Source organism: Aethalodelphis obliquidens, unplaced genomic scaffold (assembly GCF_003676395.1).
Source record: "Aethalodelphis obliquidens isolate GAN/ISIS:26980383/991018 unplaced genomic scaffold, ASM367639v1 scaffold69, whole genome shotgun sequence".
NCBI classification, from domain to species: Eukaryota; Metazoa; Chordata; class Mammalia; order Artiodactyla; family Delphinidae; genus Aethalodelphis; species Aethalodelphis obliquidens.
The window spans coordinates 883,018-897,365 of NW_020838013.1; the positions used below are offsets into that span (position 1 = coordinate 883,018).

At 49.8% G+C, this 14,348-nt stretch overlaps 1 protein-coding gene across 3 annotated transcripts in view; it reads right to left on the bottom strand.

Moving 5' to 3' along the window:
- Positions 1-14,348, bottom strand: part of AHNAK (AHNAK nucleoprotein) — a 76,960-nt gene that overhangs the window by 20,122 nt on the left and 42,490 nt on the right. The window contains exon 6 of one of the 3 annotated variants that reach the window (XM_027090057.1): positions 3,999-4,358. The exons of the other annotated variants lie outside the window; for them this stretch is intronic. Coding sequence (XP_026945858.1) covers positions 4,351-4,358 — 8 coding nt within the window. The 3' untranslated portion in view covers positions 3,999-4,350. Of the gene's footprint in view, positions 1-3,998; positions 4,359-14,348 lie in introns of those variants that run through there. 3 annotated transcript variants of the gene reach the window in all.

The following is a 14,348-nucleotide window of genomic DNA, read 5'->3' on the forward strand; positions in this document are numbered from 1 at the left end:
TGGGTAAGACTCCGCGCTCCCGATGCAGGGGGCCTGGACCCGGTTTCGATCCCTGGTCGGGAATCTAGATCCCATATGCTACAACTAAGAAGTCCGCATGCTGCAACTACAGACCCCTCGTGCCACAACTAAGACCTGGCGCAGCCAAAATAAAATAAAAAAAACATTTTGCGCTGGATAATTCTTTGCTGTGGGAGACGGGTCTGTGCACTGTAGGATGTTTAGCCCCATCCCTTGTGTCTCAGTCGGTTTAGGCTGCTATGACAAACACTGTATACCATAGACGGGGTGGCTTAAACGACAGTAATCTGTCTCACAGCTGTGGAAGCTGAAAGTCTGAGATCAGAGTGCCAGCATGGTAGGGTTCTGGTAAGAACCCTCTTCCCGGTTTGCCGACGACCTCTTAGTCATATGGCTGAGAGAAAGAGAGGTTGAAACCAAGCAGAAGACGTGGCACGGGCTCAGGCTGGCAAGGGGACCACCCACCAGCGCCCACCCTCACTACCCGTGTTATCAGTACACCCTGCGGCTACAAGTCCTCCACCTCCTCTCCGAGTCTGTATTTGCGTTACTATGAAAAAAACAAACAGTCGGGGCAAATCACAGCCCCACCAGAAACCTCCGCGTTATGCTGGGTATTGATTGGCCGCTTAATCTGTGCCAAGCACTGTTCTAAGCCCTTGCAGGAATTCTCTCATTTAATCCTTACGACACACCTATGCGATTGGTACTGTAACTATAAATGTCATAAATGGGGAAAGAGAGGTACAGAGACGGAGGGAGGCCGGCCCGGGGCCAGGCAACCAATAGGAGGCCAGGCAGACCGCAGCCAGGTTGTGGGGGGGAGTTGGGGGGACGGGAGAGTGCGATGCGTGCGCAGGCGCAGTGTATGCGCGCCTCACCTCCATCCTCCTTAGCAGTTAGGAGAAAGAGAAGCTAAGAAGAAACGGGGAGCCTTCCCTGAACTGACCAGTCCACACAATTGTCCCTCCCGTCCTCCCGCCCTGAGCTCTTAGGCCTTGGTCAACACCCTACCCTAAGCAATGCCTGCCAGAAACCAGCCACTGCCCACCCCAGGGTCCCTCTGACACCATACCGTCACCTCCCACTTCCTACCTCTCCACCAGCACTCCCCGACTGATCCCAGCCCTCCCATGCATATAAACTCAGCCAGCAAAGCCTGTGCCAGGAAGGCGTTTCCCCTCACCCGCCTCCCAGCCTCGGCCAGAATTCCTCAGAGAGGTCCAGACCCCTACATGAGGATTGCCAGGGGCCCTTGTTTAAAATACTGTGACAGTGAAATAAGCCAGACACAACAGGACACAGACTACACGATTCCACTTACAGAGGTCCCTAGAGTAGTCAGATTCAGAGACGGAAAGTAGAGTGGAGGTCACCAGGGACCGGGGGAGGGGGAGGGGCGTGGTTGTTTAATGGGGGCAGAGTTTCAGTTTGGGGAGATGAAAAAAGTTCTGGAGATGGTTGGTGGTGATGGTTGCAGAGCCATGCGAATGTACTTAATGCCACTGAACTATACACTCAAAATGGTTAAATGGTAAATTTTCTATTCTGTGTACTTTACCACAGTTTTAAAAAAATGCTACGACAAAATCAGAATCTTGAGTGGTGCGGGGAAACCCACGTTTTTAACCGGCTCCCCAGTGGTTCTTATGCCCCCTCAGCATGAGAGCCGGGAATGTCATGGCCTCTTAGCTGTGCGACCTCAGTCACAGAACGTGCGGATCCCAAAGTCCCTTGTCTGGAAATGGACGTGAGACTTTCCTCACCTGTTCTTGTGCGGATTACACTAGAGGAGGAATGCAATGTGCCAGGAGTGTGGGAGCTGCCCAACAAAAGTGAACTTGACAGTCGGTCCACAAACACTTCCCGAGCAGCCTGGGTACCGAGCTGAGCCGGGACCTGCCCTCCGTCATCCCTCAAGTCCCTGCGCCTGCACACCGCAGGGGTCTCCCTTCCCCCATGCTCAGGCCTCCCAAGAGTTACCTGCCAGAAACAACATCTGGCAATAGGTAAGGAGGGTCCTGACTTCTCAGAGGCCTCGGCTTGGCAGGTCCGGTCCGCACACACATTCCATTCCTCTCAGCAAGAGCCCAGGGGCTGGGAGGGGGGTGGGGCAGGCCCCAAGGCCGCCTCACACCAAAACTCGACCCCTCCGGCCCTGCCAGTGCCCCTCCCAGCCTCCGCCACCGACCCAGGGCCCTTGGTTCAGCTCTCACTCAGGCCATTTCTACCAGCTTCTAGACCTCCGGAGAGCGCTGGTAGGAAAGTGTCTCTTCTTTTCCTTTTTTCTCCTCTTCTACTTTTCCCAAACTGACCACTCTAGCCATGTTTAGAAAAGAAGAAAGTCTACACTAGTACAAAAATAGCTTTAAAATAATACCTCCCAGGCCTTTTGGGATAAAAGTGTTTCACTAATGTGACAGCTAAGATTACAAAGTGCATCTCCTTCAGCACTTACCGTAATAAGATAGTTGGATGTTTTTAATACCTTTATCTTTTTAAAAGAGGTCCATTTACTTGCGTAGTTTGGGGTCTGTAAAGGGGTAAATGTGCTAGGAAGCTACCTAAAGAGTCACTTCAGGCTAACACTTTTGTCTTGGGTACCAGGAGGGTCAGAAGGCTGCCAGGCTGCTCGCGACCCCTTTATTAAGGTGTCTCCCCAAGGGCCTGTCACGTACCAAGGAGGACACCCTGGAGAAGGGCCAGGCCTCCAGCCCTCCAACCCAACCCTCCCGCTCCCTTCCTTCCCTCTGCGTGAGGCCGTAGCATCAAATCAAAGTCCTCTTTCTAGAACCGGCTCTCCAAGTGGGTCATCCAGCCCTGCGTGCAATCTTGTCCTTTTCCCCATTTTGCCTAAGAAACTATTCTTGAAAATTTTCCAAAATGGCTTTGGAGAATATTCATATCTCGAATAGTTCACTTCAGTGAAGTGTTTTTCACTTTAATAAAAAGCGATGGCAACTTTGGCCGGTGCCTGGGAGCTGGAATCTGGAGAAGAGGGAGGAAGATGCCCGGTGCCCTTGTGGCTCGATTCTGCCGGATCTGTAGAAGGCTGTCACCCGCGCTCTCCCCACTTCCAGCAGGAGGACAGTAGGCAGGGCCTGGGAAGCCTCACCTCGCCCAGACCCCCACCTCCTGCCAGGCGGGCAGCCCTCTGGCCCCCACGGGTGCCCGCTGGGAGAGCAGACTGGACCCAGTGACCTGTCCTGGACCCTGAGAGCCACAGAACCCTCCCCTTTGCCAATCTTGCCTCTCTACTCCTTTCTAGATCCCCCAGTGACTGGTACTCTAAGGGTGGGGGAAAAAAAAGCTCAAGGGTTACATGAAATCACTGGTTGTGACAAAGTGCGTCATTCTAGGTACATCAATTCAGTGGCTAATCGAGCAAACAGGATTAGTGAGAGGAGGGCCTAACGCTTTCTCAGAGGGGTAAGCCTCCAAAGCCTTGATCTCTGGCCCCAAACAGGGCCTTCCTTCCTGAGCTCTCTGCTATGCCAGGAATTCTGCACACAGTAAAAAAAAAAAAAAAAAAATCTCCCCTGGATTTACTACTTTCGGATCTGACCAAGTTGGAATGCCTGCGTGGAGAAAGCTCCTGGCCTGGAGAAGGACGACACTGCGACACTGCGTAGGAAACCGGGCCTCAGTAAATAGCGCCCTTCACAGAAAAGCCCAGAGGCTGTCTCTCACGAGGGACTGGATGTAAGAACAGCGCAGCCTGGGTAGTTGCTGGGCTGACCCTTCACCCTGAGGTAACTTGCACGAGAAGGAAGGTGTTATGGGCTGAATTGTGGCCCCTGCCCCCCAAATTCACATGTAGAAGTACCTCCAGTACCTCAGAAAGTGACTGTATTTGAAGATGGTCTTTAAAGAAGCAGTTAAGTTAAAATCAGATCATTAGGGTGGGCCCTAAGCCCATATGACCCCGGTGTGCTTACAACAAGAGGAAATAAGGTCACAGACAGTTACAGAGGGACGACCGCGTGGAGACAGGAAAAGACCGTCATTTATAAGCCAAGGAGAGGGGCCTCGAGAAACCCACCCTGCCACACCTCGATCTTGGACTTCTAGCCTCCAGGTTTGTGAAAAACAAATGTCTGCTGCTCAGCCATCTGGTCCTGGAGGCCCGAGCAAACTCATACAGAAGATGCAGCTGTAGAAAACCACGTGCCCCGGATGGGAGTGGCACAGATGAAACTTCAGGAAGTTCAGAGAAGAGGTGAGATTTATTAAGAACTTGCAGGGAGGGTGGGAGATCCTCAGATATGATGTTTGGCTACAATTGATTCGCTGAGAAAATTTATGCTGCCTCTGTGGAAGCCCTTTCAGTCAAATCGCTGAGGAGGGAAAGAGAAGAATGAAAGAAAAGTGAATCTGCTCTGTATGTGGAATTTCCAGAATTCCCCTCCCTGTGGGGTCCTAGGTTGGGGTGGCCACGAGAAAGGTGTGCAGGACTTGGAGGGTGCAGGGGAAGCGCAGCCCTTTTGTGCTCTGAGGGTGGAGCAGGGCAGACAGATGTGGGGCAGTTCAGGCATACTTCTTAGTGCTGGGGCAGCCACTGGCCCGAAGCCCCTCCGCTCCTGGGCCAGGTGTGTGCAGCTCTGGGGTGCGGGGCCCCTGCTTGCCCAGAATGTCACTGCATCATGGTGATCTCAGGTGGTGAGAGCCCTTCCGGTCTGTCCCCTGTCTTTCCCACTCTGCATGCATCTTCCCTCCCAAGCTGGCCCAGCTGAGACCAGCATTCTAGGCTCGACCCTCCAGTGCCTCACCTCCTACCTCCGCACCTCCTACCCTCAGACCTACCACTGCCACCAAAAAAACCTCCCCAAACCTCTGCTTCTAGCAAGTCATCCTTCAGCACACTTCAAAGGCTGGGTCCTTCCAGTTCAAGTCTAAACCCTCTGACTAGATGCTAAGACCTTTTATAATCTGTTCCCAACTTACTGCCCCGCCGTCTTCCCTGCTGCTCCCCAGTACACGCACTCTGCCGAGTGAGGCCAGTCCCTTCCTCCCTGTTGGGGTCTGCCATGCCCACTCCATCACTCAGATATGTCCCCACGCTGTCAGACCTTTCCTTCTTCAAGGTCCAGCTCAAGTCTCATCTCCTTCACAAAGCCTTTATCAAGGCCATTAGGTGCAGTATTTCAGAGAAAAGACGCTGGAGCCAGGCTGTCTGGATTCAAATCCTGGCTTTGCACTTCCAGCTCTGTATGACTTTGAACAAATTACTCAATCTTTCTGTGCCTCAGTTTCCTCCACTGGAAAATGGAGATGAACAGGGTTCGCAGGGTTACTGAGAAGATTAAATGAGTTCAAGTCACGTAAAACATTTGTATTGTGCCCGACACACAGAAAGCACTTGATAAGGGTTAGTTCTTATTTCATTTTTATTATTACATGACCATTTCATCCCTCTCCAAGACTCTCTCCCCTGAATTTCTACACCTGGTATAATAGAGACCACATCACTCAAGTACTTAATTATAGTCAGTCTTGTACTGTTCGCTGCAATTTCATGTGTAACCAACAGGAACAAGAACATTTTTTCTGTGATCAGAACATCAATAAGCAACAGTTTATTCATGAACAGAAACTATTCCTCATTCTTTACTTTCAGCATAAGGGGGAGAACTTGCCCTGTTTCCTCCTGGTAGCATTTAACCCCTAAGAGACCCAGGAGGGAAAAGATAGGGACAACATGTCAGGAACAGGAAGACATGAAAATGCCCACAGAATGGTCCTGAAACCCATCCTCCTGGAACATTTGAACACCAAGAAGATGACATTTTGACAGACATGGTTTTCACATCAAGAAGCACTGTCTGGGGGGGTGGTCTGACCAGAGGCAGGGCCCTCAGCCAGTGTCTGCTCCCTGGAAACTGAACAGCACCCAAGTAACAGAAGACCCCGAAGGCCCAGGGCCCAAGGGGCCAGCAGATGGCCATAGTATCAAGGTGGGGTGGGCCCCTGACACTGTGCAGGCTCCCAGCTTTGCTGCCAAGGGCCTTCTGGTTTACTACCCAGACCACTGAAAGCTCATGAATCAGTCCATAGATCAAGACAATACAGGAGTTATGTGGCACTCAGCTGTTTTAGGTCTCCGTTTCTTCCACTTTAAAATGAAGGGATTGGTGGAACCAGAGGATAGCTAACAAACCACCCTGTTCTGCAATTCTGTACAGAGAGTTCTTTGCGCAGTCAGAGCAAGAAAAGGCAGTCAAGGAGGACTCTGAGAGTTTGACTTCCATCAGTACTACCCAAAGCACTCTATAGATTCAAAGCAATCCCCATCAAAATTCCAAAGGCATTTTTCACAGAAATAGAAAAAAAAAAAAATCCCAAAATTTTTATGGAATCACAAAAGTCTCCAAATAACCAAAGAAATCTTGAGAAGGAAGAAAGCTGGAGGCACCCCACATCCTGATTTTAAACTATATTACAAAGCTGTAGTAATCAAAACAGTATGGCATTGGCATAAAACAGACACATAGATCTATGGAACAGAATAGAGAGCCCAGAAATTAAACCATGCATTTATGGTTAATTAACTTACAACAAAGGAGCCAAGACTATACAATGGGAAAAAGATAGTGTCTTCAATAAATGAGAGTTTAATTTCCCCTTCCCTGTACACAGAGCTGCAGAAAAGAAGGAAAAAAACCGGAGCCACAGAATAGCCCATCTGTGCTTCATGCATTTGGCACTAGAGCCCTCCTGGCTGAGAGGTGCCAAAGCTAAGGATGAATACAACAAGGTGTGCAACTTACCCAGGTTTAAGTTTCAGCTGTGACACTTACAGGCAAGTTACCTGATTTTTGTGACGCCTCAGTTTTCTCAGCCAATACACAAGGCTAATAATAATACTTACTTCATGCACTTATTGATTAAAATGTAAAGCACCTTGCACAGGACCCAAAGCAGAGGAGGTGCCCAAATCATTCAGAAAATGTGGATCAGGTACCCAGTAAGGGACAGACACCATTCCAAGGCACTGGAGCACAGTCTTGCACAAAAAAACAAAACTCTCCCTTATAGAGTTTAATTTTAGAAGGAGAAGACAGATAATAAGAAATAACCTTAATAAAGGTCAGATTTCCTCAAAAGCACAGGAGAAGAATATGAAGAAAAATCAACTAGGGTAAAAAGCATAGAGATGGAGGTGGGATTTCTAGGTAGAATCCTCAGCAAAGTCCACTCAGAGAAGACGAGCCTTGAATGGACACCTCAGTAAGTGTCACTATTATCCCCATGGCCAGTCCTGTTGGCACCAGGGTTTGGTGCCAACAATGTATTTTTCCTGGTGTCCAAATGGGCATTTCTCCCCAACATATCTCACAAAAGAGACTGTCAGGGTTGGAAGAGACTCAGAGTCTCTGGTTCATTTTATAGAGGAAGAATGAAACCCACTAAAGGTGGGCCAACAAACCCAGGGTCACACGGTTAGTTCAGAGACCGAGACTGGTGCCACCTCCAGCCTCCTGACTCTAAGACCAATATTCTTGCCTCTGCTTCATACCCTGTTGCCCTAGGCTGACTCAGACCCATGTAAAATCGAGGCCTGGAGCCTGGAAGATTTCTAGCCTGGTGTTGTATTTCAGCCTGCACAGTAGCTCAGGGTTATTAGCTGTGCAGTCTGAATACATGTCTTTCAGACACATTTACAGGGAAAAAAAAAATTATCATGGATTTGCAAGAAGACATTCACGAACCAGCGACCCCAGTTTGAACAAATAAAAATTAAAGACCATCACTTCAGGGCATCCCTGGGCACCAAGAATACCACACACACAAATGCAGCCACCCTGGAACCACTTACATGACACTCCTCAGCTGTAAGGCAGTCATCGAAAGACCAAGAATTTGTTGCCTTTTTTTCCCCTCAGATTGTCATCAAAATGTAAAAACACTATTTGATTTGTGTAGACTTCTTGAGCCCCTGAGAAGATACCCACAGAGTCCAGTTTGGGGAACTCAGATACGGCACAGGTTTGTTTTTTGTTCTGTTTTGGGGTTTTTTTGGCACAGGTTTTTGAAGGGCTGTTTGTTATAGGATAAATCCTTGCAGTGATCAGGGGCATTTACAAGAACTACTAAGGCTAAAGGGGGCTGCAAAAAGTGATCAACCCAGTTTGCTTCATTTTGAAGCTGCCCTGGGCCAGAAGGATGAGACTGGAGCCTGGTAGCCATGGGACTTTCATACGTCTGCATAACTCTCAGAGACTAGGAACATCTGTGGGCCGTTAAGGTGGGGACCTCAGAGCACCATCCATCCATTCACTGAACAGATACTAATTGAGCACCTAGTGTGTGCCTGGCACTGTTACAGGCACTGAGGATATGACAGGAAACCAAACAAAGCCCCTGACATCATGAAGCTTACATTCTAGTGAGGAGGAAGGAAAGGAACAGATTAGGGAGGGCGTATGTGTCAGACAGTGATAAGTAAGTGGGTAAAAGGCATGGGTGACGCCTGGAATCAGGAGAGCAAGGGCTTGTTACTTTAAGTAAGTTTTCAGAGAAGGGCTCTCTAGAGACGTGACATTGGAAGGCGAAGAGTTTGTCAAGGGAAGAACATTCTAGGCATAGTTCTCCGCAAACTCAGAAGCCCTGAGGCGGAACAGCAAGGGGACACTTGTGGCCTGAGCTGATGAGGGAAGGAGAGGTGGGGTCAGATGAGCAGTGAGGGCCAACAGACCTTTGCAAGCACTTAAATTTTGCCTCGAGTGAGATGGGGAGTGAGATGCTGGAATGAGGAATGACATTATTTGACTAATGTTTTTCACGGGTTGAACTTATTGCTGTGCTCAGAAGAGACCAGAGGGGGACCAAGACTGAAACAGGGAGGGCAGTTAGGAAACAATTGTCATAATGCAGATGAGGTGTGGTGTGGTGGCCTGGATCCGGCAGCAATGTTCGGGATGGTGAGAAGTGACTCGATTCTGGGTACGGAGGATGGAGACGATGGGAATTGCTCACTGTCTAAACATGAGTTGTAAAAGAATTCGAGAAGTCCAAGATGACTCGAGTTTTAGCCTGAAGCGCCTGAGGGTAGAGTTGACATTGATGGAGATAAAGTCCGTGGGAGGCCTGGGGTGGGTGGGGGTGGGGGAGAAGGGAGGTAAAGAGAGAATTTTCCCACCAGGTGTTCAAGCTCTGATCTTGATTTATAAAGTCAACCTTGCATAAGAGATGGACCATATGATCCCACAATTCCACCACAGGGCATAACACTCAAAAGAATTGAAAGCAGGGACTCATACTTGTACGCCAATGTTCGCGGCAGTGCCATTCACAATAGCCAAAAAGTGGAAACAACTCAAATGTCCATTGACAGATGACTGGATAAGCAAAATGTGACCTATACATAAAATTCAGCCTATAGAAGAAAGGAGGTTCTGACACATGCTACAGAATGGACGTACCCTGAAGACATTATGCTACGTGAAGTAAGCCAGCCATCAAAGGACAAATGTATGGGGCTTCCCCGGTGGCGCAGTGGTTAAGAATCCGCCTGCCAATGCAGGGGACACGGGTTCAAGCCCTGGTCCGGGAAGATCCCACATGCCGCGGAGCAACTAAGCCCGTGCGCTGCAACTACTGAGCCTGCGCTCTAGAGCCCGCAAGCCACAACTACTGAAGCCTGTGCGCCTAGAGCCCGTGCTCCGCAACAAGAGAAGCCACTGCAGTGAGAAGCCCTCACACCGCAACAAAAAGTAGGCCCCACTCTCTGCAACTAGAGAAAGCCCGCGTGCAGCAATGAAGACCCAACGCAGCCAAAAATAATAAATAAATAAATATTTTTTAAAAAGGACAAATGTATGACTCCACCAATATGAGGCACGTAATGCAGTTAAATTCACAGAGACAGAAAACAGAATCGTGGTTGCCAGGAACTGGAGGGAGAAAGGGGGAAGTTATTGCTTAATGGGTACAGAGCTTCTGTTTGGGAAGATGACAGTGTTCTGGGGACAGAGAATGGTGATGACTGCACAACAATGTGAATGTACTTAATGCCACTGAACCGTACACCTAAAAATGGTTAAAACGCTAAATCTTATGTATATTTTACAATTCAAAAAAATTAGATGGCAATCTCACAGCTTAGTCCACTGGCAAGGGCTCTCTAAGGCTTTAGAGAGACTTCCCTGGCGGTCCAGTGGTTAAGACTCCACACTTCCACTGCAGGGGCCACAGGTTTGATCCCTGATCAGGGAACTAAGATCCCGAATGTGCAATAAATAAATAAATAAATAAAGGCTTTAGAGATTTATAAATACAAACTCAAAAAAAATCATCCTAGAGTTTCCCCGTGGTTAGTGGTGGTTGCAGGAATATCTGCACCGAATCCGCCAAGAGGGCTTCAACAGAGAGAGACAGAACACGGGGGGGAGGGGCAGAGGTGAAACAGAAGCTTATTCCAGGCAGAAAGAACATATGAAAGAGATACGACTGGGAATTCCCTGGTGGTCCAGTGGTTAGGACTTGGTGCTCTCACTGCCAGGGGCCCAGGTTGGATCCCCGATCAGGGAACTAAGATCCCACAAGCCATGCAGCACAGCCAATAAAAGAGAGAGAGAGAGAGAGAGAGGACTTGAATAAGACGCCAGAGAAGGAAAGAGGATTGAAACAACGGGAGCAGGGATGCTGTGGACCAGCAAAGGTGGGGAGATCTGATGACGGCTCTGGTGACCCAGAGAAAGTCATTGTGTTTGACATCCTGTGTGGAGCTGATAAAGGGGCGTAATTACAAGAGGTCACGTTACTGAGTACTTACTCTGTGTCTAAGCCCTGCTCGGCTACTAACTGGCTGAATCCTCACAACCACCACACAAGGGAAATAGTCTAATCATCCCGATTTCACAAATGGGGAAACAAGAACCTGTCCCATCAGAAGGTTAGAGTAGCAGAAACAGGATTGAAACCCCGGCAGTCCAGTTCCGGAGCGGAGCTCTTAACCACGAGGCTACCCAGCTCTCAATGCCAGACAGTGTGACGTGCAAACATTGTGACTTTGGGGGTGGACATTTATAGATTCAACTTCCCAGCATTTCATCTTTCAAAACCCTCTTAGGCACTTAAGACACCACGTGGCCAGATAGAGGTCTGGAGCAAAAGCCCCACTGGTCTAAACCTCACGGTCTTATCTCAAAGTCCAGCCATGGCTCTCTGATCAAACACACTGATTTTCTGCTTATTTACCAAAATGACTCTTTATGCCAACAGCTGACGGCAGTGCTGCTCTGAGAAAGCCGACCCCAAGCTCTGTTCTGTCTTTAACTATTAAGGGACACGGCAGAAACCTCTTGAGAAGCTGAAGTAGAGAAAGCCCGAGGCCAATGGCGGGGGCAGGAAATGTTCGTTTCAGCTGAAGTCAGGTTTACATGAAATTCCCACTTCAAAGTCCATGAAAGTGAGGGCCGTGAAAGCAGGTTTCAAAGGAAACGTTTGTGATCAGGGAAAAGCCTGTAACCTGGCCAGTAGAGGAGTCCCAGCAAGGACAGCTGTAATCTTTCTCCTGTCGTTGAAAGCAAAGCTCACGAAGATGAAAAGCCCCAGCGAGTTCTTCTAAGCTCCGCAGACTTTATGTGAATCCCCGTGCCTGGCTGCATGAATTCTACCTCCTTCAGTGCTGGCTGTCGGTAAATGCTTACTGAGTGAATAGATGTGATGCATCCGGTGTATAACAGGTCCTTTGGGGAAAGGGGTCAAATCCCAATCGTCTTTAAATCTTGAGACACTTAATAAATGTTGAAGTACATCGTACTAGAAAAAAGTGCTGCGTTGGAAACGCAAACACTGTGAGAGCCTAAGCTTCTCCCAAAAGGACGAGAGAGGAGTATGCAGCCACGTGAGAGCTGGGAAGCCAGTCAGAAGCTCCTGCCGTCATCTCTCTATTGTATGTGCCAGGCATACTGTGCAGGGGACCTTCCCGGGTCCCCAGGGGATGTGAAGTCTAGCAGAAGCCCAGTACTGTGGGAGTTGAAATGGGGGTGCCCGGCACCGCAGGAGGGCACTGAGCCCAGACCCAGAGGCTCAGGGGGTCTGAGGTAGTGACTCAAAGGCCCAGAAAAACGGGGGGCAGAAAGAGTGTTGGGGAGAATTGTGAAGACAGGAGCAGGGACCAACATCATGAATTTGGGTACCAGCAAGCACTCTGGTATGCGTGGGGCGACAGGTGCACATGGGAAAGCCGTGGGTGCTGAAATGCAAGCAGGTCACGGCAGCCTTGGGTGCTAAGACAAAGACATGAACTTCACCCTGAAAGCCAAGAGGAGCCTCTGAAGAATTATAAGCACGGGAGTAACATGATCCGAGTTTTCTCTTAGACTGGCCTCTACTTAAAGCTCACTCCCTCTGTGGAGGACAAGGTCTAAGACAGGCGGACCAGTAAATAATGGTGGCAACTGCAGTCAATAATGAAAACCTAAGATGTCAGGGATGTTAAGGAGGGGGGTGCTGGTGTGGCGACCAGATGGTTACGGAGCTGATCAGAGGCAGAGAAAACTCGACGGGGGTCCGGTTGGCAGGGTGAGGGGAGGCGCAGGTGGGCCCAGTGCTGGAAAGCAGGCTTGAGAATCAGCAGCCCCAAGAGGTTGCCCAGAGAGTCCAGAACGAGAAAAATAAAAAGCCCAGGACAGGTCCTCTGGAAATTCTGCCACTTGCGAGTTCGCGGGAAGAGACAAGGCCATAAGGGGCCTGGGAAGGTCGTCCTAACCATGCAGACAGAAGAGAAATCACTAGGGAATTCCCTAGCGGTCCAGTGGTTAGGACTTGGCACTTTCACGGCTGCGGTCTGGGTTCAGTCCCTGGTTGGGGAACTGAGATCCCGCAAGCTGTGCAGTGAGGTCAAAAAAAAAGAAAAAGAGGGCTTCCCTGGTGGCGCAGTGGTTGGGAGTCCGCCTGCCAGTGCAGGGGACACGGGTTTGGGCCCTGGTCCGGGAGGATCCCACATGCCGTGGAGCAACTAGGCCTGTGCACCACAGCTGCTGAGCCCGCGTGCCACAACTACTGAGCCCGTGTGCCACAACTGCTGAGCCCATGTGCCACAACTGCTGAGCCCACGCGCCTAGAGCCCGTGCTCCGCAGCGGGAGGGGCCACCACAGTGAGAGGCCCCGTACACGGCGGTGAGGAGTGGCCCCCACTCACTGCAGCTAGAGAGAGTCTGCGTGCAGCAATGAAGACCCAACGCCTCCAAAAAACAAACAAACAAACAAATAAATAAATCTCAAAAAAAATAAGTCTTTAAAAAAAAAAAAAGAAAGAACAAAGAGAGAAATCACTAAGCCAGGGGAGGAGGGGGATTCCAGGAGGGAGAGGACACAGCACCAAACGCCCTGAGACTACCCTGGGCAGAATGAAGGATGAGCAAGAACCGTTCTGGGTGGAGACGGGGGAAGCCCCATAGCAGTGGGTGGGGCACTGGCATGAGTGGGACATGAGGAAGAGGTGATAGAGAAAGCAGGTGACCTTTCCAAGCAGGTTGGCTCTACGAGGACAACACCACAGCAAGGGCGGGAGGGGCTGAAGGAGGGTTGCTTTAAAGGGGGAAGGGCGAGAGCGTATTTATTTGCCGAAAGGAGATGCCAAGATAGAGGTGGGGTGCTGAGGAGAGCAGGGGTGACTGAGGGAGGTGAGGGAAGGGTATGCACAGAACCCCTGGAGGGATAAGGCTAATGCCGGGATGAAGGAGGTGGGGGGGCGGCGTCTGCGGGGGCGAAGGGACAGGAAACCCCAATACTCCCCAGTGACGAACAGTGACTGCTCCAGCTGGTGGTGCCGCGTGAGATGCAGGCTCGGTGGCGAGTTCAACATTTCAGGAGAAGCTGGGCTAGGCCTCTTGAACACGCTCCCGATTCTCTGGAAATCTGATTTTTCAATGTTCTCAACTACCTCAAATACAGTGAGCCCCAACCCTGACTATGGCCCAAATTAAGATCCCCGTGACCAGGATTTCCACTTCCCACAGTTACTTCTTCCTCTCATCTCCCCCTTCACGTGGGCGTCTCCCCTCTGGAGAAAGCATTTCCATTACAGGATCCAAAATACTTTTTCCTCAACTCTGCGGATCTTCACTAGAAGTAGCTACTAATCCTTAAGTTCTAAGTCTCTGGTCTCTGCCCCACCCTGAATTCAACAGATACTGTCCTATAAGCCGTGTGACTGTTCCTCATATGCCACACATGTTAACAGCCCTACATACAAAGAAACCCTTGAGACTCCTTTAGAAGGAGTCAATTATATTCTTCTGTATTCTTCTAATTCTTCTGTGCGTTTTCCACAGGCTTTTCAAACAGCTGAAAGGAGAGAGGAAGACTTGAATTTCTAG